The sequence below is a fragment of the Nyctereutes procyonoides genome, unplaced genomic scaffold (genome assembly GCF_905146905.1).
Source record: "Nyctereutes procyonoides isolate TBG_1078 unplaced genomic scaffold, NYPRO_anot_genome, whole genome shotgun sequence".
NCBI classification, from domain to species: Eukaryota; Metazoa; Chordata; class Mammalia; order Carnivora; family Canidae; genus Nyctereutes; species Nyctereutes procyonoides.
This window is the reverse complement of record NW_026575133.1, coordinates 6,946,082-6,973,005: the sequence shown is the minus strand read 5'-3', so window position 1 is coordinate 6,973,005 and position 26,924 is coordinate 6,946,082. Positions and strand designations below refer to the sequence as shown.

Genomic DNA, 26,924 nt, shown 5'->3' with positions numbered 1-26,924 from the left:
TCTTTATGCTATCTTGAATATAATCTAACTTTGTTCACTTCTTGGCACATAGTAAACTTGGCTCTTAATTATTTATTCCTTCATTAAAAACATAAACTTGGGGATACCTGGGTGGCTCAGCATTGAGCGTCTGCCTTCAGCTCAGGGTGTGATCCTGGAGTCCTGGGATTGAGTCCTATGTCAGGCTCCTTGCTTGGAGCCTGCTTCTCCTGTCTCTGCCTCTTTCTGTGTCTCTCATGAATAAGTAAATAAAATATTTAAAAAACAAAACAAAACTAGAAACTTGGAGTGCCCACCATGTGCTTCCTCTTCCAAGGAGCAACGTGCTGGTTTGTCTTTTTTCTAAAATGGTATCAGTTACTGTAATGTATGGCCCTGAAGCTTTTAGCTGATTGAGGATGTTCTATATTTCCATCATCTTTCCTCCTATTGGTAAGTATGGAAAAGAGATAGAATTTGATCATAAAAGGGAAGGGTATTCCTGTTGATTCATGTTGTAGGTCACACAATTAAGTCAAAGGATCTAAAACAGGTTACTTCTTTTTTTAAAAAAAAGTTTTTTTTAAATTTATTTATGATAGTCACAGAGAGAGAGAGAGAGGCAGAGACACAGTCAGAGGGAGAAGCAGGCTCCATGCATAAAACAGGTTACTTCTTGATTGAAACATGACCGTTCTCTATCTGGCAAGATTATTTGTATTGTTTGACCCAGCTTAAATCTTTAGGAGAAAGATATGTATGGAACAGAAAGGGATACTTATTCAGCCAGCCACTTCCACTAAATCAGCCCTAGCCATTAGGTAAATGATAAATGTGGCAGTGAGGTTAACCTTATCTTACCACCTCAGTGTAGGTTTTTTTTTTTTTTTTTTTTTTTTTTTTTAAATGATAGTCACAGAGAGAGAGAGAGAGAGAGGCAGAGACACAGGCAGAGGGAGAAGCAGGCTCCATGCACCTGGAGCCTAATGTGGGATTTGATCCCGGGTCTCCAGGATCACGCCCTGGGCCAAAGGCAGGCGCCAAACTGCTGCGCCACCCAGGGATCCCTCTCAGTGTAGGTTTTAAACTAATGTGAAAACTAAGTATGGAAACCTGTTAGGGAGTAAATGGAGGGGAGTTGGGTTCCCCTGCCCAATTGGGTTCCCCTGCCCCTTGGGGCAGAGGAGGAGAGGAGTATTTTGATAGAAAGTGAAAAAAAGGGATGCCTGGGTGGCTCAGCTGTTGGGTATCTGCCTTTGGCTTGGGGCATAATCCCGCAGTGCTGGGATCAAATCCTGCATCAGACTTCCTGCATGGAGCTTGCTTCTCCCTTTGTCTCTGCCTCTCTCTCTCTCTGTCTCTCTGTCTCTCATAAATAAATAAATAAAACCTTAAAAAAAAAAAAAGAAAGTAAAATAAAGCTAGAAGGAAAAAAATCCTGGTGAAGATAGTTGAGAATAAGCCCATATATTTTTCACTAAGGTAAGGAAGTTTTATTTATTTATTTTTATTTTTTAAGATTTTGTTTATTCATAGAGACACACACACACACACAGAGAGAGAGAGAGAGGCAGGCTCCATACAGGAAGTCTGATGTGGGACTCGATCCTAGGTCTCCAGGACTACACCCCAGGCTGCAGGTGGTGCTAAACCGCAGCGCCACCAGGGCTGCCCCGATAAGGTAGTTTTAAACAGAACATTGGTGTAGGCTCTGTTTGGTTATTCTAATAATGCTATTCTGAGATGTGTCTTTATTCCTCATATTTGTGATTTTTTTTTTTTATTGGGGGTCTGACAATCTTTTTTCTTTTCTTCCTTATAGTCCTGAGGCTTTCTACCAATGCAGGCCAGTGGAAAGAAGCAGCTAGCAAGGTGACCCATGCATTGGTTAATATCAGGTACGGAATGAGAATTTACGTCTTTCAGAGTTCCTTGGCTTATCCTGAGGTTTATTGTACCTTTCTGAGTGGAGTGTGTTGAACACTACTGCTATTTTTAAGTCCTGATGTCTGTAGGAGTGGAAGAAATGTCATACTTGATCAAGAAAAGCAGAACATGAGACTTTCATATTGTCATATTGAAATAGCTCACAGTGCAGTTCATGAAATTTCTTACCAAGATGGTTGCAAGCCCTTTTCAGGTGTCTTTGTTGCCAAAGTGTTTTCTGTGTATAGGCCATCTGAAAGCTTTTCTCTGAAATTTTTTTCTGCCATTCTCTGTGAGTTCAGTGAATGACTCATGGGGATCTGGAACTTTGACGTTTTGCTTTACATGGCTGTTTCTATTTGTGGTAAACAGAGGCAAATGGAGCTCATGGGGCTAAGTTATTTTAGGTTCCTTATGAAACAGCAAGGCAATTACAGAGTGCTATCTGTATTGGATAAAATTGAGTCAGACTTGGAGTTTGGCTTAGGGTCTTGAGGAAATACCACACACTTACAGAAGTGAACTGTTTGTAAATGGAGAGAATATACTTTCAGTATCGTGAAATCTCAAGCTGACTTTCCTTATATTCCTCGTTCCCTTTGTGCCTATCATTTCCCATTTTCTCAACAGTTATTAAATTGTTCTTGCAAACAATTGAAAGATTAACACTTGAGTAGAAGAGGCAAACCCAGCAGATGGGGAAACTTGATTTAGCTCCAGATGTAAGCCTTGCCAGCCATTCCCAGCGATGGTAATAATGCACATCCACAACTTGGTATAGATTCTAATGTGTGGCAGAGCTGGGATTTAGTTTTTATTTCTGTATCTTTATTCTTTTCCTTTCCTTCTTTTTTATTTTCTCTCTCTCCCTTTTTTAAAGATAAAATGTCCTGTAGTGATTTACATTGGTATTTGGCACATCTGGGAACAGAAGGAGAAGTGTGAAATGTGTGTGTTGGGAGAGCTGGAATGAGGAGGCATAGGGGTAAGATGTGCTAACAAGATTGCACTGAAGGTTGATCTGCCTTACCTGACCCCAGAGACATTTTGCTGCAAACACAGTTTTATAAATTCCACAAATGCATATCTGTACCTAGCAAATAAACCAGATACTATAGTGAGGCCTTATGATAAATGTAATTTTCTGTAAGAATCAGAAATTACAAACTGTCTTCTCCCAAATATCCCTTTGTGACCCAAGGGCAGTATGACAAATGTGGGTGTTTGAAAGCAGCTCCAGATTCTGGGCTAGAGTATGAAGTTCATATGGGCATAATTTATGTTGTGTTTATTTATTCATGTATTTACTTAGGCTTTCCAGGCAGCTCCTTTTCATCTGGGACCTGTTTCCTTGATCACATTCCTTTATGCTTGCTTTATTTCCTACTTTGTTGCCTTCCCTTTCAGTGGCTTCTGGCTTGGCTGCTGTCCTTATTCTTCCCAAGGGCTGTCAAACAGCTGATTTAAGCTTTTGGCCTATGCTTTTTGTGAATAGCCTGGAAAGGACTGGGCTGAACTTTGAGCAGATGCCTATAACCATGACTTTTTTCTTCTCTTTGCAAGTCTCCATCCGGCCTATACCTTCATTTTCATTCCTCACATTTCTTTGATGAACTTGCTGCATAGAATAATTAGATTATCTTCACTGTCACTAATGAATTAGACTTGGAGTATATGTCAAAAGTATCAAAGATCCAGTCAGTTTTCTCAAGAGATTGCAGGAAAAATGTGTTTGAATGTCAGTTACCACACTGAAGCCAAATCAGGGCAAAATACCAGTCAGGGTAAACCAGCTAAAGTTTACTTTTTTTTACTTTCTGACACTTACTTTCACTTAATAAGTGCTAAACTTTGTGCTCTTTTATATACTGTCTTCTTTAATATTCAAACTCTACAGAGTATATCATAAGCTTTTAAAAATACACCTTTTACCAAGGAGGAAAATGACTCTTTAAGATATTGTGGATTACAGAAAGTCTCACAGTTGTTTGGCAAAGCTGTGTGAGTCCAGGGCTCAGGGCTCTTTCTTCTAAAGGTTTTTTATTTTTAAGTAATCTCTACACCCAAAATGGGGCTCAAACTCACAACCCTAAGATCAAGAGCCACATGTTCCACCAACTGAGCCAGCCAGTCACCCCAAGGCTCCTTCTTCTATACCATAATGGTTCCCATAGCGTTGCATCAAAGGCTACCAGCATGATGTATTGAAGGAGCATAGAAATTTTACAGAGGCTGGATTTATTATTGTCTCTACCACTTAATGTGTGGCCTTGAGCAAATTATTTAGCTTCTCTGGACCTCTTTCCACTATCTTATAAAATGAAGGTCATGGTGATAAAAACTGTTTCACAGGGAAATAGTTGTGAGAAGTATATAACGTATGTGAAAGCACCTAGGCAACTCTAAAATACTGGCCGTTTACTTAACATAATGTATTTAAAATTCATCTCTGTTGTAGCATGTGTCAGAATTTCCTTCCTTTTTAAGGCTGATTAATATTCCATTGTATGTATATGCCACATTTTGTTTATCCATTCATCCTTGATGAAATCCCAAGTGGTTTGCTTCCACTTTTTGGTCATTGTGTTGGTTGTTTGTACATGGGTGTACAAATACCTGTCCAGTCCCTGCTTTCACTTCTTTTGGGCATATACTTAGAAGTGGAATTGGTAGATCATATAACTTAATTTTTTGAGTTAAAATTTTTTTTTGCCGTACCGTTTTTAGGTTTAGCATTTTGAGCCTTCCTTAGAATGTTTCCTAAGTACATCTTCATTTGTCCCTTCCATAAAAGTTAAGATGTTATCCTTAACCTTAAAAGATGTTTTGCTTTTTTTTTTTTTTTTTTTTTGTAGGTACACTCTGATGCTTTGAATGAGGGTGGTACAGGGAGTCTCTTTTCTCAGAGTTAGTATTCTCTTGGCTGAGGGTGAAAAAGTGGTATGCTCAACAAGTCTGCATTCCACTCAATGATAATGAGTGCTGTCTTATGCTCCTGTGTTTTTTTCTAAGAGCTTGTGTTGTACATCCATGACACTATTAACTTTGGGTGGTTTAGAAAACAAGAGACTGGGCCATCTGGATGGCTCAGTGGTGGAGCATCTGCCTTTGGCTCAGGTCATCATCCTAGGTCCTGGGATTGAGTCCCTCATCAGGCTCCTTGCAGGGAGTCTGCTTCTCCCTCTGCCTATGTCTCTGCCTCTCTGTGTGTCTCTCATGAATAAATAAATAAAATCTTTTAAAAAAAAGAATATTTGGTTAACCAATTAAAAAAAAGAAAAGAAAGAAAACAAGAGACTGTGTCCAAAGATTGGACCCATGGGTCTCCCAGGGATACTATGAGATGGTTAACTATTGACCACCAAATTTATTACCAGGGATAGAGTAGATAAAGGCTTAAAAGTAAAACTGTGATAGAGCTCAACATTTACTTCTGTTGTTATAAAGATTATTTGTGCTGATCCCACCCCTGGAAAAGATTTCTAAGGCCGAGTAAATGAAGTCTTAGCTACTTCTGTAGTATATTCTTTGATAACCATGGGAAAGGTTTGGGTTGCATGTGAAGTTTTCATACCTCTAACAACTGAGAGGGCCTCAAGCTAGTTTGGTAGTTGGTGACAGCTACAAGTTATGTCTTTGGGATCTTCTGGAATACAATACATCTAATGGCAACCCTAACATAATATCTTAGCAGGTGAAAAGCAGCAGAAAGGCTACAGACTTTAATGTTCTTTGGAGTTTAGATTGTGACAGTGAAAATTAAAAGTGCTTCCACATGCTCAGAGGCCTAAATTTGCTCAAGTGTCAGTCTGTTTGCTTTTCACTTGTCTTTCGTGGCTTAGTCATGCCAGTTCTTTAATTGTCAAAGTTATTTGTGTTTAAACAATTTGTCTCTCTCTTCCTGTTTGATCCTTCAAAGAGATTCTTAAAATGCAGCTACTTAGAAACTGCTGTTTTTAAAATTGAAGTATAGTTGAGATTCAATGTTATATCAGTTTCAGGTATACAACATAATGAATGAACAATTCTATTCATTGTGCAGTGCTCACGATAATAAGTGTAGTTCCATATGTAGTTACTACAGTCTTATTGATTATGTTCCCTATGCTGTACTTTTCATGTTTATTTATTTTATGACTAGACATTGGTACCTCTTAATCTCCTTCACCTATAACATCCATCTTCCCACTCCCACCGATCTGACAACTACCAGTTTGTTCTCTGTATTTATTAGTCTGTTTTTGTTTGCTTGTTGTTTTAGTTTTTAGATTTCATACATGAGTGAAATCATATGGTATTTGTCTTTTTCTGCCTGACTTATTTCCCTTAGCATAATACCCTCTTGGTTCATCTATGTCATTCTGAATGGCAAGATCTCATTGTTTTTTATGGCTGAGTAATATTCCATTGTGTGTAAGAGTGTGTGTGTGTATACCAGAAATGTATCCATTTTCTCTTGATGGACACTTGGTTGCCTCTATATCTTGACCAATGTAAATAATGCTGCAGTAAACATAGGGGAGTGTGTATCTTTTCAAATTAGTGTTTTTGAGAAACTGCTATTTTTTTTTAAGTAACCTCCATGCTCAATGTGGGGCTTGAACTCACGCCCCTGAGATTGAGAGCTACCCACTGAGCCAGCTAGGTGCCCTGAAACTGCCATTTTTTTATCGGAAAGCCTAATGTAGTTAATGTACAGGGCCCTATATTTGTTCCTTCCCATAGACAGGATGTTCCTTTGTTTTGCCACAGGAAACATAAAATATTATTGCTCCACCTTTAAAATTCTACTTTGTATAATTGTTGCTTAAGCTGCCTTCACAGATCAACTGGTCCACAAAGGAAAAATACTCTGAGGGGCCAGATGCAGAACTGGAAGGAAAGCATTTGGGAAGTTTTGCTTGAAAGTTTTGCTTGGGAAGTCTTCTATGCTATGGCTTCTCCGCCTTTTGGCTAAGATCAAGTGTTGAAGTCTTCTATGCTAAAGATTTCCTGCCACCACTTAGGAGGTTACCCCAGTGAGTTCCTATATTTTAGGAAGATGTCTGCTGATTGTTAACCTAATTACTCAAAAGAGAAAACGAAAAATGTTAGACTAAAATCTGACCTTCATCTAACCGAACAACTTTCAAGGTAAGTAATTTGAAGCCCTTAAAGAATCTATTCAAGTTAACATCTTGATGCTTTTCCCTTAATTAGCATTTTATTAGCACAAAGGTTTGCAGTCCTGTTTTCTGGTTGCTCACAAAAATAGTGGCTGAGTCACTGCAAATAGGTTTTTCTCCTAGTGTGTAATTTTAAAGTGGATAAAGTTTTAACTATGATTAATATATAAAATTTTTCCTTTATTTGGAATGCATTAAACTAAAGTTTAGTTTTTCCTTGACAATGACTTTTATCCATTAGGCCTCCAGGGCTGACAAGAATGACCGTTTGAGATATTGCTGTGGTTAGTGACAAGGTTGGGATTTGGAATAAGAATTTAGTGCATTTCTGGGATGCCTGGGTGGCTCAGTGGTTGAGCATCTGCCTCTGGCTCAGGGTGTGATCCCAGAGTTCTGGGATCGAATCCCACATCAGGCTCCCCTTGAGGAGCTTGCTTTTCTCTCTGCCTATGTCTCTGCTTCTCTCTCTGTGTCTCTCATTAATAAAGAAATAAATAAAATCTTAAAAAAAAGAATTTAGTGCATCTCTTTGTAAGTCTTTTCATTTTTCACCTTGTGAGTTTGCCTCTTGTCTCTTTCTTTGCTCCATGATCTTTTTGTTTCAATGCTGAAGTAGTCCTCCCCCTACTTCCTGCTTATGTGCTTATGTAGCTGTTTTCCTTTACCCTAAAAAAAATTCCCTCAAAAAAAAAAAAAAAAAAAGAGGAGGAGGAGGAGGAAAGCTTTAAATGTACACTGTGTTAGGGAGGCTGGGGAACAAGAATAGCTCTCAGCAGCCTCTAGAGGGGTTCATTGAGCATAGCACCCTTTGGAGCAGGCTGCATATAGAGTTCTGCTTGTCATGGAGAAAAAGCCCTCAGGCGGTAATCAGGGAGAGCACATTCACTATTGATGACCAGAATTAGGGTTGGAAAGGGATTGTGAGGTCGCAGCCAGGCAGAGTCCCTCCAAATCCTCTTGCCCATGAAGCTGTTTGGGCTACAGAATTTGCCTCTTAGTCACAGTTCTTTTATCAGAATGGATATTGATAAGTTGAAGAGAGGAACGGTTTGATACCAGGCACTTCAGCTGAAGGATGCAACATAGTCTAGTGAAAAGTAAATATGGACCAAAGTAGTCAAATGATAGGTGCAGAGGGATTGGGCTGATGATTCTTGAATAGCAAGAAGTACATTAAAATAAGCTTCTAGTTCAGTTGTCTACTCAAAAGTGGCAAGACAGGCAGGCTCAGATTATCCCCTGGGTTAGAATTTATCAGTAATGACCTTTCTTCCGTTAATCAGACCCTGCTGATCTCCCATTACAGAGAATGAAAAAAGCATTATGGAGATTAAAACAAAGCACCAAAATGAGGCTGTTATAATATTGTTTCCCCAGTGACTGGGAGCATTACATATTATTCTAATAGTTGCTGTTCTCTAGTCTCTTAAAACTATAGCTAGAAATAAAAAACCAAACACTGAATCCCATGTGGTTAATCATCTGTTTTGCCCTAACTTGGTTTATGCTGCAAAGTGAGGTTTTGCATTAGGTCATAGCTGGGTTTGGTGAACTGCAGTGCAGTAAAGTAGTCTTGTTTGAAGAGATTCAGATATTTGTAATGAAATATTAAGATTTTTAGTTGGGGCTGCTGTGATTTTAGGTGAGTGGGACTTTATTTTTTATTTATTTTCATTTTTTAAAAAATATTTTATTTATTCATGAGAGACACAGAGAAAGAGAGGCAGAGACATAGGCAGAGGGAGAAGCAGGCTCCCTGTGGGGAGCCCAATGCAGGACTCGATCCCAGAACCCTGGGATCACGACCTGAGCCAAAGGCAGCCACTCAAACATTGGACCATCCAGGTGCCCTGAGAGTGACTTCAATATATAAAACCCCCTTCTTCCCTCAATCTGAAACTCCCTTGGTGTCTTTTTCCACTTTGCTTTTTAAATTTTTTAAATTTGTTATTATTATAATTTTTTAAAGTTTTATTTATTATAGAGAGAGAGCACAAGAGAATATGAAAGGGGGTGGGCAGGAGAGGGAGAGAATCTAGAGCAGACTCCCTGGTGAGCATGGAGCCATGCAGGGCTGATCTCATGACCCTGGCCCCCCCCTCACTTAATTTTTTTTAAAGAAAATTGCAAGAAAATATGCATAACATAAAATTTATCATTTTAACCATTTTTAAGTCTACAGTTCTGTGGCATTAAGTACATCCACATTGTGCAACCATCATCACAATTTTTTCATATTCTTCAGCTGAAACTGCAACAGTAACTCCTTGTTCCCTTCTCCTCTAGCCCCTGGCAATCTCCACTCTACTTTCTGTATTTGTGCATTTGACTACTCTAGGAACTTTACAAGAAGAATTAAACAGTATTCATCCTTTCGTGACTGGCTTATTTTACTTAATATACTCAAGGTTCTTCCATGTGGTATCATGTATCAGAATTTCTTTCTCTTTTTTAAATTTTATTTTTATTTTATTTTTAAAGATTTTATTTATTCATGAGAGACACAGAGGCAGAGACATAGAGGGAGAATCAGGTTCCTCACAGGGAGCCCGATATGGAACTTGATCCTGGGACCCCAGGATCACACCCTGAGCTGAAGGCAGACTCGCAACCCCTAAGCCACCCAGGCATCCCTCCTTTTTTTTGAGTGATTGCAACACCCAGCATGGGGCTTGAATTTACAACTCCAAGATCAGGAGTTCCATGTTCCACTGACTGAGCCAGCCAGGTGCCCCTCCTCTCTCTCTCTCTGTTTTTTTTTTTTAAGATTTTATTTATGCATGAGAGACATAGAAAGAGAGAGGCAGAGACACAGTTAGAAGGTGAAGCAGGCTCCACGTGAGGAGCCTGACATGGGACTCAATCCCGGGTCTCCAGAATCAGGCTCTGGGCTGAAGGCAGCACTAAACCGCTGAGCCACCCGGGCTGCCATCTCTCTTGTTTTTTAAGACTTTTAAAATATATCCAGTATTCCATTGGATGTATACCAGATTTTATTTATCCATTGATGGGCCTTTGCATTGCTTCCACTTTCTGGCTATTGCGAATAATGCTTCTATGAATATAGATGTTCAGATCTTTGAGAATCTTTTTCTTCTTTTTGGATATATACCCAGAAGTAGAATTGCTGAATTATATGGTAATTTTATTTTTAATTTTTTCGGAGAATCACCATACCCTTTCCCATAGAAGCTGCACCATTTTATATTTCCATCAGTGTTTCACAAGAGTTCCAATTTCTCTATACCCTGGCTGACACATGTTATTTTCTATTTTTTGATAATAGCTACCCTAATGGATATGAAGTGGTATTGAATTGCAGTTTTGACTTGCATTTCCCTAATGACTAGTAGTATTGGTTATTTTTTCATGTGCTTATTGGCTATTTGTCTATCTTTGGAGAAATGTCTATTCCTGTCCTTCGCCAGTTTTTTTTTAAGTTAGGTTGTTTGGCTTTTTTGTTGTTGAGTTTTAGGAATTCTTTTACATTTGGATCCTAATTTCTTATGAAATACATGGTGCAAATACTTTTTCCCGTGGATTGCCTTTTCATTCTGTTGATTGTGTCCTTTGATGCACAAAAATGTTTAATTTTGATGAAGTCCAGTTTATCTACTTTTTCTTTTGTTGACCACGCTTTTGGTGTCATATCTAAGTAATCATTGCCAATTCAAGTCCTGCAGCTTTCCCATGTTCCCTTCTAAGAGTTTTATAGTTTTAGCTCTTACATTTAGGTCTTTGATACATTATTTTTTAAATTTTTTTTAAATTTTCATTTATTTATGATAGTCACGGGGGGGGGGGGGCAGAGACATAGGCAGAGGGAGAAGCAGGCTCCATGCACCGGGAGCCTGATGTGGGATTCGATCCTGGGTCTCCAGGATCGCCTGGGCCAAAGGCAGGCGCCAAACCGCTGCGCCACCCAGGGATCCCAGGTCTTTGATACATTTGAGGGAAGTTTTATATATGGTGTAAGGGAAGGGTCCAGTTACATTTTTTTGTATGTGGATATCCCAGCACCCACTTTGCTTTTTTGAGATAATCACAGTTCTGATTTCTTAATTGAAATCAGGCTGAAGGGCAGCCCTGGTGGCTCAGCGGTTTAGCGCTGCCTTCAGTCCGGGGCCTGATCCTGGAGACCCGGGATCGAGTTCCGCGTCGGGCTCCCTGCATGGAGTCTGCTTCTCCTTCTGACTGTGTCTCTGCCTCTCTCTCTCTCTCTCTGTGTGTGTCTCTCATGAATAAATAAATAAAGTCTTTTTAAAAAAAATGAAATCAGGCTGAATTAACCTGATAAGTATAGAAATTGACACTCCACATTTTTTCCGTATGTCCCTATTCTGTTTTGGTTTTTAGGTTTGTTTATTCCTCTGCTTGTTTAAGAGATGGCATAACAGGAGCCCGGGTGGCTCAGCGGTTTAGCACCGCCTTCAGCCCAGGGCATGATCCTGGAGACCTGGAATCGAGTCCCACATCAGGCTCCCTGCATGGAGCTTGCTTCTCCTCTGCCTGTGTCTCTTCCTCTCTCTCCCTGTGTCTCTCATGAATAAATAAATAAAATATTAAAAAAAAAAGAGAGAGAGAGAGGGTATAACATAGTGGTTAAGAGCAGGGACTCTATAGAGTTCTGTAGTCTGAGTTTAACAACCACTTATTTTGACAAATTCTTTAACCTCTTAGTGCTTTGAGTTTCCTCATGGAACCTGGGTCATTGCTGAGATTATTAAATGACAATATATGTGGAATAGTTGGACACTATTGGAATAGTGTAAATGTATGTAAATATTCATTATCATCTTTTTTTTAATTTTTTCTTTTTTTTTTTTTAATTTTTGATAGTCACATACACACAGAGAGAGAGAGAGGTAGAGACACAGGCAGAGGGAGAAGCAGGCTCCATGCACCGGGAGCCCGACGTGGGACTCCATCTTGGGTCTCCAGGATCGCGCCCTGGGTCAAAGGCAGGCGCCAAACCGCTGCGCCACCCAGGGATCCCTAAATTTTTTCTTAATGTGCAAATCTGGAGGTTATACCAGCCTTGGTTCTGATGATCTGCATGGGACATCATTCTAGAAAGCAACTCCTTTCCATATCCAACTTTATTAGTTCCCTTGGCTCTACTCATGTGGACCTAGAGGGGACCAGAAATACAGAAGGATATTATTTACAATCTGACATCAAAGGTAACACTGAAACGTAGGCTGTCAGCCTGCATCTTGGCATTATTGTTGGGAAAATAGTTTAGATGGAGAGAGTTTATGTTTTCCATCACTTCCAGCCCTTTGAGAAGATGTCTGACAATGGCTTTATTATTTTATTACTCTGCCTTCTTGACATTATTTTGGTAAAAGAGAATGTGCCCAAAAGGAATATGCATATAATTGAAAAGATACTAATCAATATGTTCTTATCTCTGATTGGAGGGATTATAGGCATTTTTAATTTTTTTCTTACATTTTAAATTTATTAAAAACATTTGGCTGTGGGCAGCCTGGGTGGCTCAGTGATTTAGCACCGTCTTCAGCCCAGGGCCTGATCCTAGAGACCCGGGATCGAGTCCCACATTGGGCGCCCTGCATGGAGCCTGCTTCTCCCTCTGCCTGTGTCTCTGCCTTTCTATCTCTCTCTCTGTGTCTGTCATGAGTAAATAAATAAAATCTTAAAAAAAAAATTTGGCTGTGGATTTTTTTAGATGCCCTTTTTTGACTGAAAAAGTTCTATTCCATTCCTAGTTTTTTGTGTGTTTTTTTTTTTTATTATGAAAAGGTGTTGGGTTTTGTCAAATGCTTTTTCTGTGTCTATTGGGATGATTATGTGGTTTTTGTTTCTTATTCCATTAATATGGTTATATTACAGTAAGCCACATTTGGTTATGATGTATAAATCTTTTCATATTTTGCTGGTTTCAGATTGTTAGTATTTTGCTGAAGATTTTTGGGTCCAGATATTGCTCTGTAGTTTTTTTTTTTTCTTGTGGTCTTTGTCTAGTTTTGATATCAGGGTATTGGTAGCCTCATAGAATGAGTTAGGGAGGTGGTCTCTTCTATTCAATTTTTTGGGAAGACTAGAGGGTTAGTATTAATTCTTTAAATCTTTAATATAGTTTAATAGTGAAGCCATCAGAGACTGGGCTTGTTTTCACAGGTAGTTTTTTTAAATAGTAATTAAAAGGGTGCCTGTATGGCTTAGTCAGTTAGGTATCCCAACTCTTGATTTCAGCTCAGGTCATCATCTCAGGGTCGTGAGATCAAGCACTGCCTCAGGCTCTCTGCTGGGTGTGGAACCTGCTTAAGATTCTCTATCTGCCTCTTTCCTCTGCCCCTTCCTCGAATTCTCTCTCTCTCAAACAAACAAACAAACAAACAAAAAAACCCAAAGGTAATTAAATCTCTTTGCTTGCTATGTAAGTATGTTCAGATTGTCTGTTTCTTCTTGAGTCAGTTTCAGTAATTTGTGTCTTCCTGGGAATTTGTCCATTTCATCTAAGCTATTTATTGGCATACGGTTGTTTATAGTGGTACTTTATAATCCTTTTGTATATCTGTAAGGTCAGTAGTAAAATTCTTTCTTTCATTTCTGATTCTGGTAATTTGACTCTCCTCTTCAACAAATCTCTTTTGTTGGTCTAACTAAAAAGGTTGGTCAGTTTTTTCGGTCTTTTCAAAGTACCAGCTTTTGGTTTTACTGCTTTTCTTTTTTGTTTTTCTGTTCCTTATTTCATTAATTTACACTCTTTATTATTTTCTTCCTTCTGCTTGTCTTAGGTCCAAGGTCAGCCACAGGAGAGCCTAATGAAACATACAATATTGAATCCCATGCACAGGGAATGTTACTGTGCATCTAAAATTCCTAGGAGCTTAAAGGGCTTCCCCTTGGTGGTTTCACCGTGCTCCAGTGTTGCAGCCATGGGCTCCAGAGCCCAGTTTTTATTTTTGTATTGTCTCTGCCTTCATTTCTGTCATGATATATCTTTTTTTCACTTTTACTTTCTTTTCTTTTTTTTTCTTTTTTCTTTTTTTTACTCTTTTACTTTCAACCTATTTGTATCTTTGAGTCTAAAATATGTCTCTGGTGGATGGCATATAGTTGGATCTTGGTTACTTTATCTAGTCTGCCTTTTGATTGGGTTATTTATTCCATTCACATTTAATGTTGATATAACTGAACTCATGTCTGCCATGTCTGTTTTAGTTTGCTATTATGTGTCTCATGTCTTTCTTATCCCTCAGTACCTTCTTAACTGCTTTCTTTTGCAAAAGTGAATATTTTCCAGTGTAACACTTTGATTTAATGATTTTTTCACTTTCTTTTTTTTTTTTTTTTAGTTATTTGATTAGTGGTTGCTGTAGGGCTTGCCATATACATCTTAACTTACTAGAATCAGAAACTGTTTAGATTTATACCAACTTAATTCCAGTGAGATACAGAAATATCACTCTTAAGTAGCTTTAAATAACATACACATGCAACATTCACTATAATAAACTTTATTTGCCAACATGTATACTAGAAAGAAGAATCTCATGTATTTCCTGAGAAAGTAAGGATGCCTTAGAAATAGGGCCCTTGGGGCACCTGGGTGGCTCAGTGGTTGAGTATCTGCCTTTGGCTCAGGTGGTGATCCTGGGGCTCTGGGGTCGCAGGCTCCTTGCAGGGAGCCTGCTTCTCCCTCTGTCTATGTCTCTGTCTCTCTCTCTGTGTCTCTCATGAATAAATAAATAAAATCTTAAAAAAAAAAAAAAAGAAATAGGGCCCTAATTTTGTTCACTTTATCATGTCTGGAGCTAAGACTAGGTAAAAGTGGGGGAAAAATGTATTTAGAGTTTAGATACATTTTGTGAGAGATTTTCTCACATGTAGGTGTTAAACACAGCATTCTAGATCCTGCTCCATTCTTTGATGAGCTACTAGCCTACAGCTCAAAATGTATAGAGAGCTCATTGGCTCCTGATGCTTGCATGATAAGCTTTGGAACAAAGAAAGAGTACAGTACAGAAGTAACAACACTAGTTGGTAAACACTTGTTTTAGAGGTATATAATTTTAAGAGAAGTACTTTGATGTGGAATGGATGAAGGAGTTGTTAAGTGTGTTCATTTATGTCTGGAGTCAATGTTGGTTTATGGAAAATATTCTTGTCCTGTGCCCCATCTTTTGCATCTCATTTTCTCCCACCAATGTAGGGGCTGCTGACTGTGGCCTATTTTTGTTGGCTCAGATAAGGGACTATTTCTGGAATATGTCTCCTAAGAGAAAAGGAGTCAACCTTGAGCTCAGCCCTCCATCCTGAATCAAGCTGCTAGAGTATAAAATAGAAGGACCTGCTTAGTGGGTTCCAGGTACATGCTCTGAGAGTGTTAGTTGAGGCCTTCCAGATGTGGGCTCTTATCTTTTGTAAAGGCTAAGGTTTTTTTTTTTTTTAAGATTTTATTTATTTATTCTTGAGACAGAGAGAGGCAGAGACACAGGCAGAGGGAAAAGCAGGCTCCACACAGGGAGCCCGACATGGGACTAGGATTACGCCCTGGGCTGAAGGCAGCGCTGAACCAGAGCCACCCGGGCTGCCCAAAGGCTAAGTTTTTATAGGATTGTGAATAGCCAACTTGGAGGAACCTTGTAATGGTGAGTTAGTTGGAAAAGATCTTGTACATATATCTGGTGACCTTACTTTGAATATTGTTTTGGAAAACAATTAGTCTTTTTGCTTGTTAATTACGTTGATATTTTTCTTCCTTAATGAATTATGTCAAGTACTTGAACATTTTGGAGGTGGTTTGGAGGGACAGTCTTTGTGACGGAACCAGTGATATTAAAATAGCTGCTTCCTGGTGACTAGAGGTAATTAAGAGTCCTGGGCTTTGAGGTAAGTTGAAAGGGCTTGAGTCTGAGGAGATAGTTGCAGACGAAATTGCTGAGAGCACTAAAGAAGAAATATATGATTGGCAGTTTCCATTAAAGTGTTCTAGCCCTTGGTCCCAAGTGTATGAGTGAATGGCCCCATGGTGGGAGAGCAAATTCTCTCCTCTCTTTTTAGTTCCACAGTCTAACAACATTCTTTGTTTCTGTGAATGTGTATCTACACAGCAAAGGCCTTTGGTTTGAGTTTGTCCCACTAGTAGTTAATTTGGTCTCATACATATAATTTTTTTATGGTGTGGTAAAATAACTTTAGGATTTAAACTTAGCATTGACTTTTTTATGGGTATCTGAGAAGAGCCATCTGATGTAAGTCCTTTATTCTGCTAATCTTTTAATCAGTAGATCCCACCCTATGTTTTTGTCAGTTATTAGGTAAGCATCCAAAACCTTGAAAGAGAGAGATTCAGAGAGAGAAAGAATGAATGAGAGGAAGTTTGGTGTGTTTGTGTGAGATTGACTTGGGATCCTTTCTTTAGAAATCTCTGAATTTGGGAGTGACTGACTGGCTCAGTTGGGTAAGTTCCGATTTTTTATTTTGGTTCAGGTCATGACCTCAGGGTCCTGAGATCGAGCCTCGTGTCAGGATCTGTGCTCCGTGCAGAGTCTGCTTGTTTCTCTTCCTTTGCTCCTTCCCCTCCCCGCTCTCTCAAATAAATAAAATCTTGAAGAAGAAGAAGGGGGGGGGGAAGAGGACCTACCACCTCTGGTTTTAGGGGCATTTCTTTATTCTTCTGTTTCTGTCACCACTGCTTCTTTGTCTTTATAATTGTTTCTAAAAGCTAGGACTTGAGAACCAGAGGGGCAGTCAAGGTGACCTAGAATTGCTTCTTTCTCTGTCTTCATAGGTCATAAGGGATAGGAAGGGTCATAAGGAGCAGGAAGGGGGTAGAGTCCAGCAGTCCAAAGCCTGTTATTCCTGGGCTTTTGCTTTTTCCCAGCCAGCTCCTCTCATCTTCTGGCTCTCTGGAGAAGGCCTGCTTTGCTGGTATAGCTGTCCTTGGTCCTTTAGGGATGAGCTGCTCCCTAATTATTATTGATCTCGAGGTAAAACAAAAACTTTCATTTTCACCTGAGAAAAGGTTGATTTTTTTTTCTTCCTCTTCAAAAGGGACTCTTGCTGGGAAGTACAGACACTTAATCATGACTTAATTCACAAATGCTGGTTTCTAATTGTAATTTCTATAAATCCTAGCCACAAATGGGATCAGTAGTCATAATTTAGGTCCCTAATTTCTTTCCTTGCATCCCATATCTAGGGCACTAAAACAAGTAGTCTTTTTAAATTGTGGGCAGTTCTTCATCTTATCCTTTAATTTTCCCTCTCTGTTTTTTTCTTTCCCAAAAGTCATGCTGGAACTTTGGTTATATAATTTAGGTATTTTAACCACATAGAACACGTTGGATTGTTAATCTGCTAGTAGGTTAAGGAAGTCATTACTCCTGGGTAGCAATATATTATCCGGTCAGCAAATGCAACAGACATCTCTTCAGCAAATGAAACTTTAGCTTTCTTTGAATTATTGTGAACAAAAAGAGGAGTGTTTTTGGCTCATGAGAGTGTAATCACTCTAAATCCTCAGATTTATACTAGAATGCCAGGTACCATACCTCCTCTTCTCTATTGGACTTTGATCTTGGAGATTATGAATGCCAGGATCATAGAACCTTGAAAGCTGAAAGAACTGAAGAGGTCATCTTCTTTGGTCTCCTTCCCAAAGCATAAATCTTACTTGTTGGGGTCATGTCCAACTTCTCCTTGAACATTTAGTGAAATAGTGCTTAATACTTAAGGTTATAGGGATAGGCTCCCCTTGAGGAGCCTGCTTCTCCCTCTGCCTGAGTCTCTGCCTCTCTCTCTCTCTCTCTCTCTCTCTCTCTGTGTATGTGTGTCTCTCATGAATAAATAAATAAAATCTTAAAAAAAATACTTAAGTCTATAGACTTCAGTTTTTTAAGTGATGAGAATTTTGGGGCACTTAGCTGGCTCATTTGGCAGAGGGTGCAACTCTTAATCTCAGGATTGTAAATTCAAGACCCATGCTGGGTGTAGAGATTACTTAAAAAGATAAAATATTTTAAAAAATGATGAGAATCTATTCTTTATGTTGGAATCTTCCTCTTTATATCCTGAACCTTTAGATGCAAGACCAAAAAACAGTACTCTCTCTTCTACCTACTAACTTCTTCAAAGGACTAAAATTAAAATGTATACTCCTATTTTTCTGTAGTATCCATTCTTCCTTCAATGGTTCATCATATGTCATGGTTTTAAAATCTTTGGCATACTGTGATTGTCTTTTAGACATATTCTAACTTTTCAGTTTACCTTCTAAAGTATGGTGTTAGGCCATGCCTTGTAGCAAATAAGTATTTAGATTAATGGGGTATTCTTACCACCCGGGATCTGAACATGTTTTATTTGCAGGTTCCAATTGCATTAGTTTTTCAGCAGCTGAATTGTGTTGGTCCATAACAAGCCTAGGCCCCACTAAAACCTTCAAATCTGCTTGAAGTGGTTTGCTGTCAAGCTAATTCTCTCCCATCCTTAAATTACTCAGTTGGTAGTAGTATTTTGAGTGGTGGTGGTGGTGGTTATTAGCTTTTTTGTTTTATTTTTTTTAAGATTTTATTTATTTATTCATGAGACACACACACACACACACACAGAGAGAGAGAGAGAGAGAGAGAGAGAGAGAGAGAGAGAGAGAGAGAGGCAGAGACACAGGCAGAGGGAGAAGCAGACTCCCCAGAAGGAGCCTTATGTGGGACTCAATCCCGGATCCTGGGATCACGCCCTGAGCCAAAGGCAGACGCTCAACTGCTGAGCCACCCAGGCATCCCTGTTTGTTTTAAATATTTATTTATTTGAGAAAGAGAGCATGTGCACATGCACAGGGGGTAAAGGGGGGAGGGAGAAGGACAAGCAGACTCCATGCTCAGTGCAGAGCCCAATGTGGGGCTTGATCTCATGACCCTGAGATCATGACCTGAGCTGAAGTCAAGAGTTGGACCAGACACCTAGCCAACTGAGTCCCACAGGTGCCCCTGTTTGTTTGTTTTAATGCTACCTGTTCATTATAGAAATTTTAAACCATACAGAAAAGTGCAAAGAACAAAGTAAAATCATTTAAAATCTCAACATTCAGAGCTACTGTTACTGTATTGGTGAATCTCCTGAACATCTCCAGTTGATCTTTTCTTTAAACTAACCTAAATGAAACTCTTTATCCTTATTAAATGTGTCTTGTTCATCATTCTAGCTTATCAGGATATTTTTTCAGTCCTGATTGTGTCATTCTATGTATTGGTTTTCTTTTACAGCTTTGTATCATCAGCACAGTTGATAAATATGCCTTCTAAATTTTTGTCCAGATGCTTTGATCTAATCCTGACTCTGTTACTGATTTGGTGGATGATTTGGGAATAATTTCTCCCCTTTCTGGGTTTTGGCTTGCTGCTCTTATATAAAATGGCCTCAAAGACTGGAAAAAAAAAAAAAAAAAACCCTCCTTAAGAATCAACCGCAAAGCTTTTGGTAAAGAATAAATTTGTGAAGAAAAAACTGTGGGAGGAGAATCATCAGCCAGGGCCAGACTAGAAAAATAAAATCCTTTTATAGAAAAATCAGGGACGACAACCTTCACAAGAATGGTTCAAATCTTCTTCTGTCCTCCTACTCTCCTAAAACCCCAGGAGGGGGATTTACTAGTTGAAATAAACTACATTAAATTAAATTAAATTATTAAAAAAGGAGAAGAAGAAGGAAAACAAAATTGCAGCAAGCATTAGTTCTTATATAAAGAAAATAAAACCTAACAGAGAACAATGAAGAGGCAGTTTGGAGTGAGGTCAGGTGGGAGGGCTTTACTGAGACAGAAGATGCTCTTTACTGTTTTCTCTTTTAATTAGTAGTAAGCTTGGTGGTCACAGTAAAGCATCTTCTGAGTTGGGGTCTGTGGGGAGAGAAGAGTGTGAAACTCCCTGCTGCCTGCTCTTTCTCCTCTAAACAAGTCCTGCTTCATGCATTGCATTTCCCCTGGGTTCTTAAAGAAAGGTGTGTGATCATCTAAAACTGAAACTGAGGCAGCATTTTAAGCAGGCAATTAATGACATGGTAAGAATTTTTAGCTTTAGAACATTAATTGTTAAATGAATTGTGTCTGCATTTTACTGTCATTTTATTGTGATACCAGCCTAATTACAAATATAATGTTACATAGTGGAAGATAATAATAAGCAGAATTATGCAGTGATCAGACTTCAGGAATTTCTAACATTGAAGAAAGATTTTCTCCTTAAATTGTCTCTTGCTGTTCTTTTTATGTAGGCTTTGATTAATTTTACCTCGATTATACATTTCTCCCTGGGGCCCAGATATTGTGCATGCTTTAGCAAAGTGGGCTCCTATTGTAAGAGGTTTAATGAGATTTTTTTGTTCTAATTGGTTTCTATATAATTTTTTTTAAACCAATAACATGTGAGTGGGATGTCAAATACAGGGTGTGATAATACATTTTCAATGCCCTGTACACCAAAGAACATTAATTTTTCTCTCATTTGACATTATCTTCATATGATGAAAATTCTCAATCTTTTTTTTTTAATATTTTATTTATTTATTCATGAGAGACACAGAGAGAGAGAAGCACAGACACAGGCAGAGGGAGAAGCACAGGCTCACATGCAGGGAGCCTGACATGGGACTCGATCCCGGGTCTCCAGGATCATGCCCCAGGCTGAAAATGGTGCTAAATCACTGAGCCACCCAGGATGCCCAGAAAATTCTCAATCTTAAGCAAGTTCGAGATACACTTGGTTTTCATTGGTCTCTCCTCTCCTGCATTTTTGTTGGTGACACCCCTGAAAAGGCAGCAGGATTACCTATCTACCTGTAGTTGGAACTCAGTCTGGGTACAAGGGTGTGGAAGATTTCTGACCAGGGTTTTGACCATACATTATCTTCCTAAAGGGGTAATTTACTAGTTGGGATTCAAACAGGGATGGATTAAAATCTGTTTCTTTTGCCCATTTAACCAGAATTAATTTCCTACTTAAATGTGAACTATTTGATAAATTCTAGAGTACAGTATTAGTATATATTTATTAAAAAGCTTGATCCTAAGATGAATATCTGTAAGCCACTCACCTTAGTACATATAATGTTACCAACTCACTGAAAACGTTTTTCTTTTTTAATTATATATTAAATATAGTAAAATATGCAAAATCATAGGTGTGTAATTGGACGGCTTTTTACATATCTATATACCTATGTAATAACATCCAGATCAAGACTTACAGCATTTTCATTACTACAGAAAGTCTCTCCTGACTCTCCTTTTCCCCAGAATTATGCGCTTTTCTGACTTCTTTCATCATAAATTAGTTTTTCCTGTTAAGTTCTTTTTTTTTTAAATTTTTAATTTATTTATGATAGTCACACAGAGAGAGAGAGAGAGAGAGGCAGAGACACAGGCAGAGGGGGAAGCAGGCTCCATGCACTGGGAGCCCGACGTGGGATTCGATCCTGGGTCTCCAGGATCGTGCCCTGGGCCAAAGGTAGGCGCTAAACCACTGCGCCACCCAGGGATCCCCTCTTAAGTTCTATATAAGCAGAATCATGTAATAGATCCTCTTTTGTGCCTGTCTTCTTACACTCAATGTAATGTTTTTGAAATCCATCCACTTTGTGTGTATTAGTTCATTCCTGTTTTAAAAAATTTAAACACTTTTAAATTGTAGTAAGAAAGATATGAAATTTACCATCTTAACTGTTTTTAGGTATATAGTTTGGCAGTGTTAAGTGTATTCACATTGTTCTACAACAGATCTCCAGAGCTTTTTGACCTTGTAGAACTGAAACTGTATACACATTAAACAACAGCTCTGCGAATTCCCCCTCCCCCAAGTCCCTGGCAACCACCATTGTACTTTCTATTTCTATGATTTTGACTACTTTAGGTACCTCATATAAGTGTAGTCATATTTGTCTTTTTGTAACTGGTTAATTTCACTTAGCATAATGACCTCACAGTTCATTCATGTTGGAGCATGTAACAGGATTCCCTTCCTTTTATTTTTTTCTTTTTTTTCCCTTCCTTTTAAAGGCTAAATAATATTCCATTGTATGTATGTATAAATCACATTCTGTTTATTTGTTTGTTGGATGCTTGGGTTGTTTCTACCTTTTGGCTATTGTGAATAATGTTGCTATGAACATGGGTGTGCAACTATCTACTATTTAGTAGTTCATTCTTTTTTATTATTGAGAAGCATTTTATTATGTAAATATACCACAGTTAATTTATTCATTCTTCCCATTTATCAGTTGGGTTCTCTAAGCCTCTAGTTTTATCTTCTATGTCTCTTTCTCTTGCTTTCTTCCCTGTGTTCATTCGCTTCACTGACTCCCTCAACAGCTGCAGAATAAAATTTAAGTTCTGTAGCATGGTGTACAGTTCCATCCTTTTTTTTTTTTTTTTAAGATTTTATTTATTTAGGGCACCCCCAGTGGTGCAGCGGTTTAGCGCCGTCTGCAGCCCGGGGTCTGATCCTGGAGACCCAGGATCGAGTCCCGCATTGGGCTCCCTGCATGGAACCTGCTTCTCCCTCTGCCTGTGTCTCTGCCTCTCAGTCTCTCTCTCTCTCTCTCTGAATAAATAAATTTAAAAAAAAGATTTTATTTATTTATTAGAGAGCACAAACAAGGGGAGGGGCAGCGGGAGAGCAACAAGCAGACTCCCTACTGAGTGGGGAGCCTGACGTGGGGCTCATTTCGAGGACCCTGAACCCCCCGGACACCCTCAGTTCCATTCCTAATAAGCTTTTTGGACTCTCTGTCCTCATCACAGCTATGCCAGACCTCCCAGAGTTCTCTGGACAGACTGTTTTATACTCCTGACTCTATGTATACATACATACATTTTCTCCCTGCCTTAGATGTCATTCCCCAACTTGTAAGCTTACCTCCTGAAATAGTACACCTTGATCATTGCTTCATCCATAGAGCCAGGGCTAGCCCTACTATAGTGGTAGCTGTCTGCTTGTTTGTCTTCTTTACTAGGCTGAGAGCTCTTTGAAGGCAGGCAGCATCCATGTCTAACTCAGTAACACAGTGCCCATTTTCAATGAATACCTGTTGAATATAGATCTACAAACAGACTTCTGCTCTCTTAGACACATGGGTATTCATGATACTGGCTGGGCCTGATCTGGAATGGGCTGTGAGTAATAGTACTTCAATTACTATGTAAGGATTGATAGAGAGAGCTCCTAGGACAATTCAGAGATGCATTTCAGAGGATCATTGAACAAAAAATGTCAGTCACACTCTCCAAAAGAGAAATGGACTGAAAGGCAGAGTGGAAGAGTTCAGAACCAAGTCATAGGTGCAAGCCAGGGATAATAGAGCAAAAAGGTTTGGAGAGGAGGGTAAGAGTTAAAATCTAGAGGAAAATGCCTGGGCCAAATAGGATATCTACAATAGCTTTTCTCAAGTTGTGAGCACAGTCAGAGTGAAGTGTGAAAAGCATGACTTTCTCTGTACAGTTGAATAAGTATTGAACGTTTCATGGGATCCAGCATTGAAGGTCAGGCAGGTCAGTAAAGAGAAAACCACTTTGATGCAGCCAGCAAATGCCTGGGACTTTGTCAGGTGCTTTAACTTATAGGAGTTTGCTAGGAAAAAAAAAAAAAAAGAGAGAGAGAGAGAGAGAGAGAGTCCTTCAAGACTAGTACATGAAGGAGGGCAGCCCAGGTGACTCAGTGGTTTAGCGCTGCCTTCAGCCCAGGGTGTGATCCTGGAGACCTGGGATTGAGTCCCATATCAGGCTCCCTGAATGGAGCCTGCTTCTCCCTCTGCCTGTGTCTCTGCCTCTCTCTCTCTCTGTGTCTCTCATGAATAAATAAAATCTTAAAAAAAAAAAAGACTAGTACATAAAGGAAAAAAAAAGTCAGAGATGGTAATATTAAAGGAAAGACTTAGAAGTGCCATGAACTTCATTGGCAAAGAAAAGCGCAGTTCTTCTAGTCTCCAATACAGCCAAGCAGAGAGGGTAGCTGGGAAGCAGAAGGTATGAAGGTAGTTTCTTGTACCTTCTCAGCTAGTGTGTATCACTCTGTCTTTGAAATTTGAGGCCATTCAAAAAGTCAGCCTGTTGATATTCTTCAAACTGGTGAAGCTGTTGGGGCTGAGGGAAAATGGTCATTGTTTAAAGAAGGAAGGAAGGACTCAAGATTTGAGTTAAATTTCACTGCATTGATATGTGTACCCCCCCCTTTGCTTGTTCTGAGATCAATAGCTCTGTTTCCCCCCGTTGTCAGTTATTGAGAATCCTCTCTTTGAGTTTTGATAATATCTGTGACCCACAATTGTCACTCCTAATGCTAAGTGTCTTCTTTCATGAGTCATTTAGCCATTATTTATGGCTTTCACTAAACTGACCTAGATTTAGAACTCTTGCGGTTAAGACCTCCATGCCTATTGATATATACTTCAGCCCCATAACCCTTAGCTCTTTGGGCGCTCATGGACTGTAATTTGATTTGAAAAGCTCGGTGTTCTTTTTCACTAGGAATCAGTGTTCTACTAAAGCTGACAATTCATTGTCTCCTGGATAATTTTGAGTCAGGATAACAAATTAGAGTTTGGGATACATTACAGATGATAAATGTGACTTCCTTAAAGGGAAATCCATTTGTTTTGCTTAGTGTTTCTGTGATTAATTACTTGCCAGATTAAATTGCTCCATAAAAATGCATAGTATTTTATTTGATTGCTCTTCATGGTGATTAATTAGGCCATAATATTGCTTTGTATGTTAATTATGCTGACATTTTTTTTTCTCTTCTCAAGTTTAATTAATACAGCATACATTTGAAGTATTGTTTTTGGGATGGGATACTTTCTTAGGTAGAACAAAGCCCTGTGTAGCTTTTAGGCTGATGTTAGAGGGTAATACCCTCAAAAGGTAATACCTTTTCTGTGTGCTTTCTCTTGATCCTTGTCTGTATCTGTGAATTGCTAAAAGTACACTAACTGCAAATGAGTCAGGAAAAGTTCTGTTTGGTTTTCTCGTAATTATTAAAGGTGAGATACTGAAGATTCTTGGCTCAATTGAAAAGTGTTAAGAATATAGAAGAGAAGCTACTGGTGCAAGATGTGCTATAAAACAAGTGTAAAACTAAATGGTAACGTGGGGGGGGAAGAAAGAGTTTGTTTCTTAGGATGCTGCAGGGTGCCAGTAAGGAAATCAGGCATATTTAACATTTTTATTAATGATCTAGGGCCGATGTGAAAAAACAACAACAAAAACTGTCAATGAAGTTTGTAAGTGATACTGATTTGGAGATGTTTCCTGCACCCAGGAAGGCAGAGAAATTATATAGATGGAAGAGAAGCATCAGAGAAACAGCATCATAGCTATTCTGTTGGGAAAATGCATTATCTACTTTATAAAATTGCATACATAGAACCTGGCAGATGTTTTCAAAAGTGGATCATCCAGCAATCCATTCCTAGATACTTACCCAAGTGAAATGAAAACTTGGATTGAACAAATGTTTACAGTGGCTTTATCCATACATTCTTGAAAACTGGAAACAGCCCAAATGACCCTCAACTGAGGATTGAATAAACAAACTGCTATCCACCAATATAATGAAATACTACTTAGCAATAAAAAGGGAAGAACTACTGACGGATGAGACATGATGTATGGGTTCAATTGCATTATGCAGTATGAAAGAAACTTGACTCAAAAGGATATATGTATAGCGGGGTGCCTGGCTGGGTCAGTTGGTGGAGCGTGGGACTCTTGATGACAGGGTTATAAATTTGAGCCCTACATTGGGTATAGAGATTATATAAAAATAAAATTGTAAAAAAAAAGCTACATAGTGTATGATACCATACATATGACTTTCTGGAAATGGCAAAATTGTAGGGACAGAATTCAGATCAGCAGAGATTGGAAGGAGGGGCACAGAGGAATTTTTTGGGTGATGGAACTGTTCTGTATCTTGATTGCAGAGTTGATTACACGACTGTGTGCATTTTTCACAACTTGTAGATTGTACATTAAAAGGGTAAATTTTACTATATGTAAATTATACCTTAGTTTAAAAATTAGGAAAAATATGTCTTCACAAGGAAGGATAGGAAATTCATCTTTTGACCATCATTACCATACTTTATATGTGGTAACTTTTTGAAAATAATTCGAGTAACAGGAGCTAGAATTGGAGGACTTGGATTTTCTTCATGTTGCCTCCAAATTCCAAGCATTTTCATTTATTTTTGAGTGGAAGCAGAGGGAGATTGGGTGTGGGTAGTTTTCCTTAGGTGTTAGTATTATGTAAACATGTATCCAGTATTTGGTAATATAATTGTTTTGAAAAGGAAATCACAGGTAAAGACCTCTTAGACTTTGCCGATAGCCATTAGACATGGATAAGAAGATCATTTCCCCAATTTTAAGGTTGTGTGGATTTAGTTTTAGTTTTTATTTACTTGTTCTATCTGGGCCCTCCCATTGTTGAATTGGTGAAAGACTCAAATAGTGCTCAGAGATGTTTCTGTCCCGGAGCTAACCTCAGAGACAACTTCTACACCCCTCTGCTTTTGGACTGGAACAGAAAGCTTTGTCATACTAAGGGTTTTAGAAAGCAGGTTTGTGCAATGTCAGGGACCTAGGTGAACCACAAGTGCTAAATCATTGCTGATAGTTGTGCCTTTTTTCTCCCTCTCCCCCATGTCTCCAGTGATCTGAACTGTGTGTATAATGCTTGCTTCTCATGTCCAACTTGGAACATCTCCTTGAATGCCAAACCATTCAGTATCTATCTATTCAGTATCTCTAAAAATAGACCAACGGGGGAAATTATGTAGTAGTAGAAATTATTGGTGGTAGTAGTATTGCATTCCTTATAGCAATAA

General features: G+C 38.8%; 1 protein-coding gene across 3 annotated transcripts in view; it reads left to right on the top strand.

Annotated features, from left to right (window-relative positions):
• Positions 1-26,924, top strand: part of ARMH3 (armadillo like helical domain containing 3) — a 187,387-nt gene that overhangs the window by 99,589 nt on the left and 60,874 nt on the right. For 2 of the 3 annotated variants that reach the window (XR_008661180.1, XM_055300034.1), the window contains exon 23: positions 1,802-1,877. The exons of the other annotated variant lie outside the window; for it this stretch is intronic. Coding sequence is in view for 1 of the 2 variants with exons in the window: in XM_055300034.1 (XP_055156009.1) it covers positions 1,802-1,877 (76 nt within the window). In the remaining variant the exon portion in view is untranslated. The remainder of the gene's footprint in view (positions 1-1,801; positions 1,878-26,924) is intronic. 3 annotated transcript variants of the gene reach the window in all.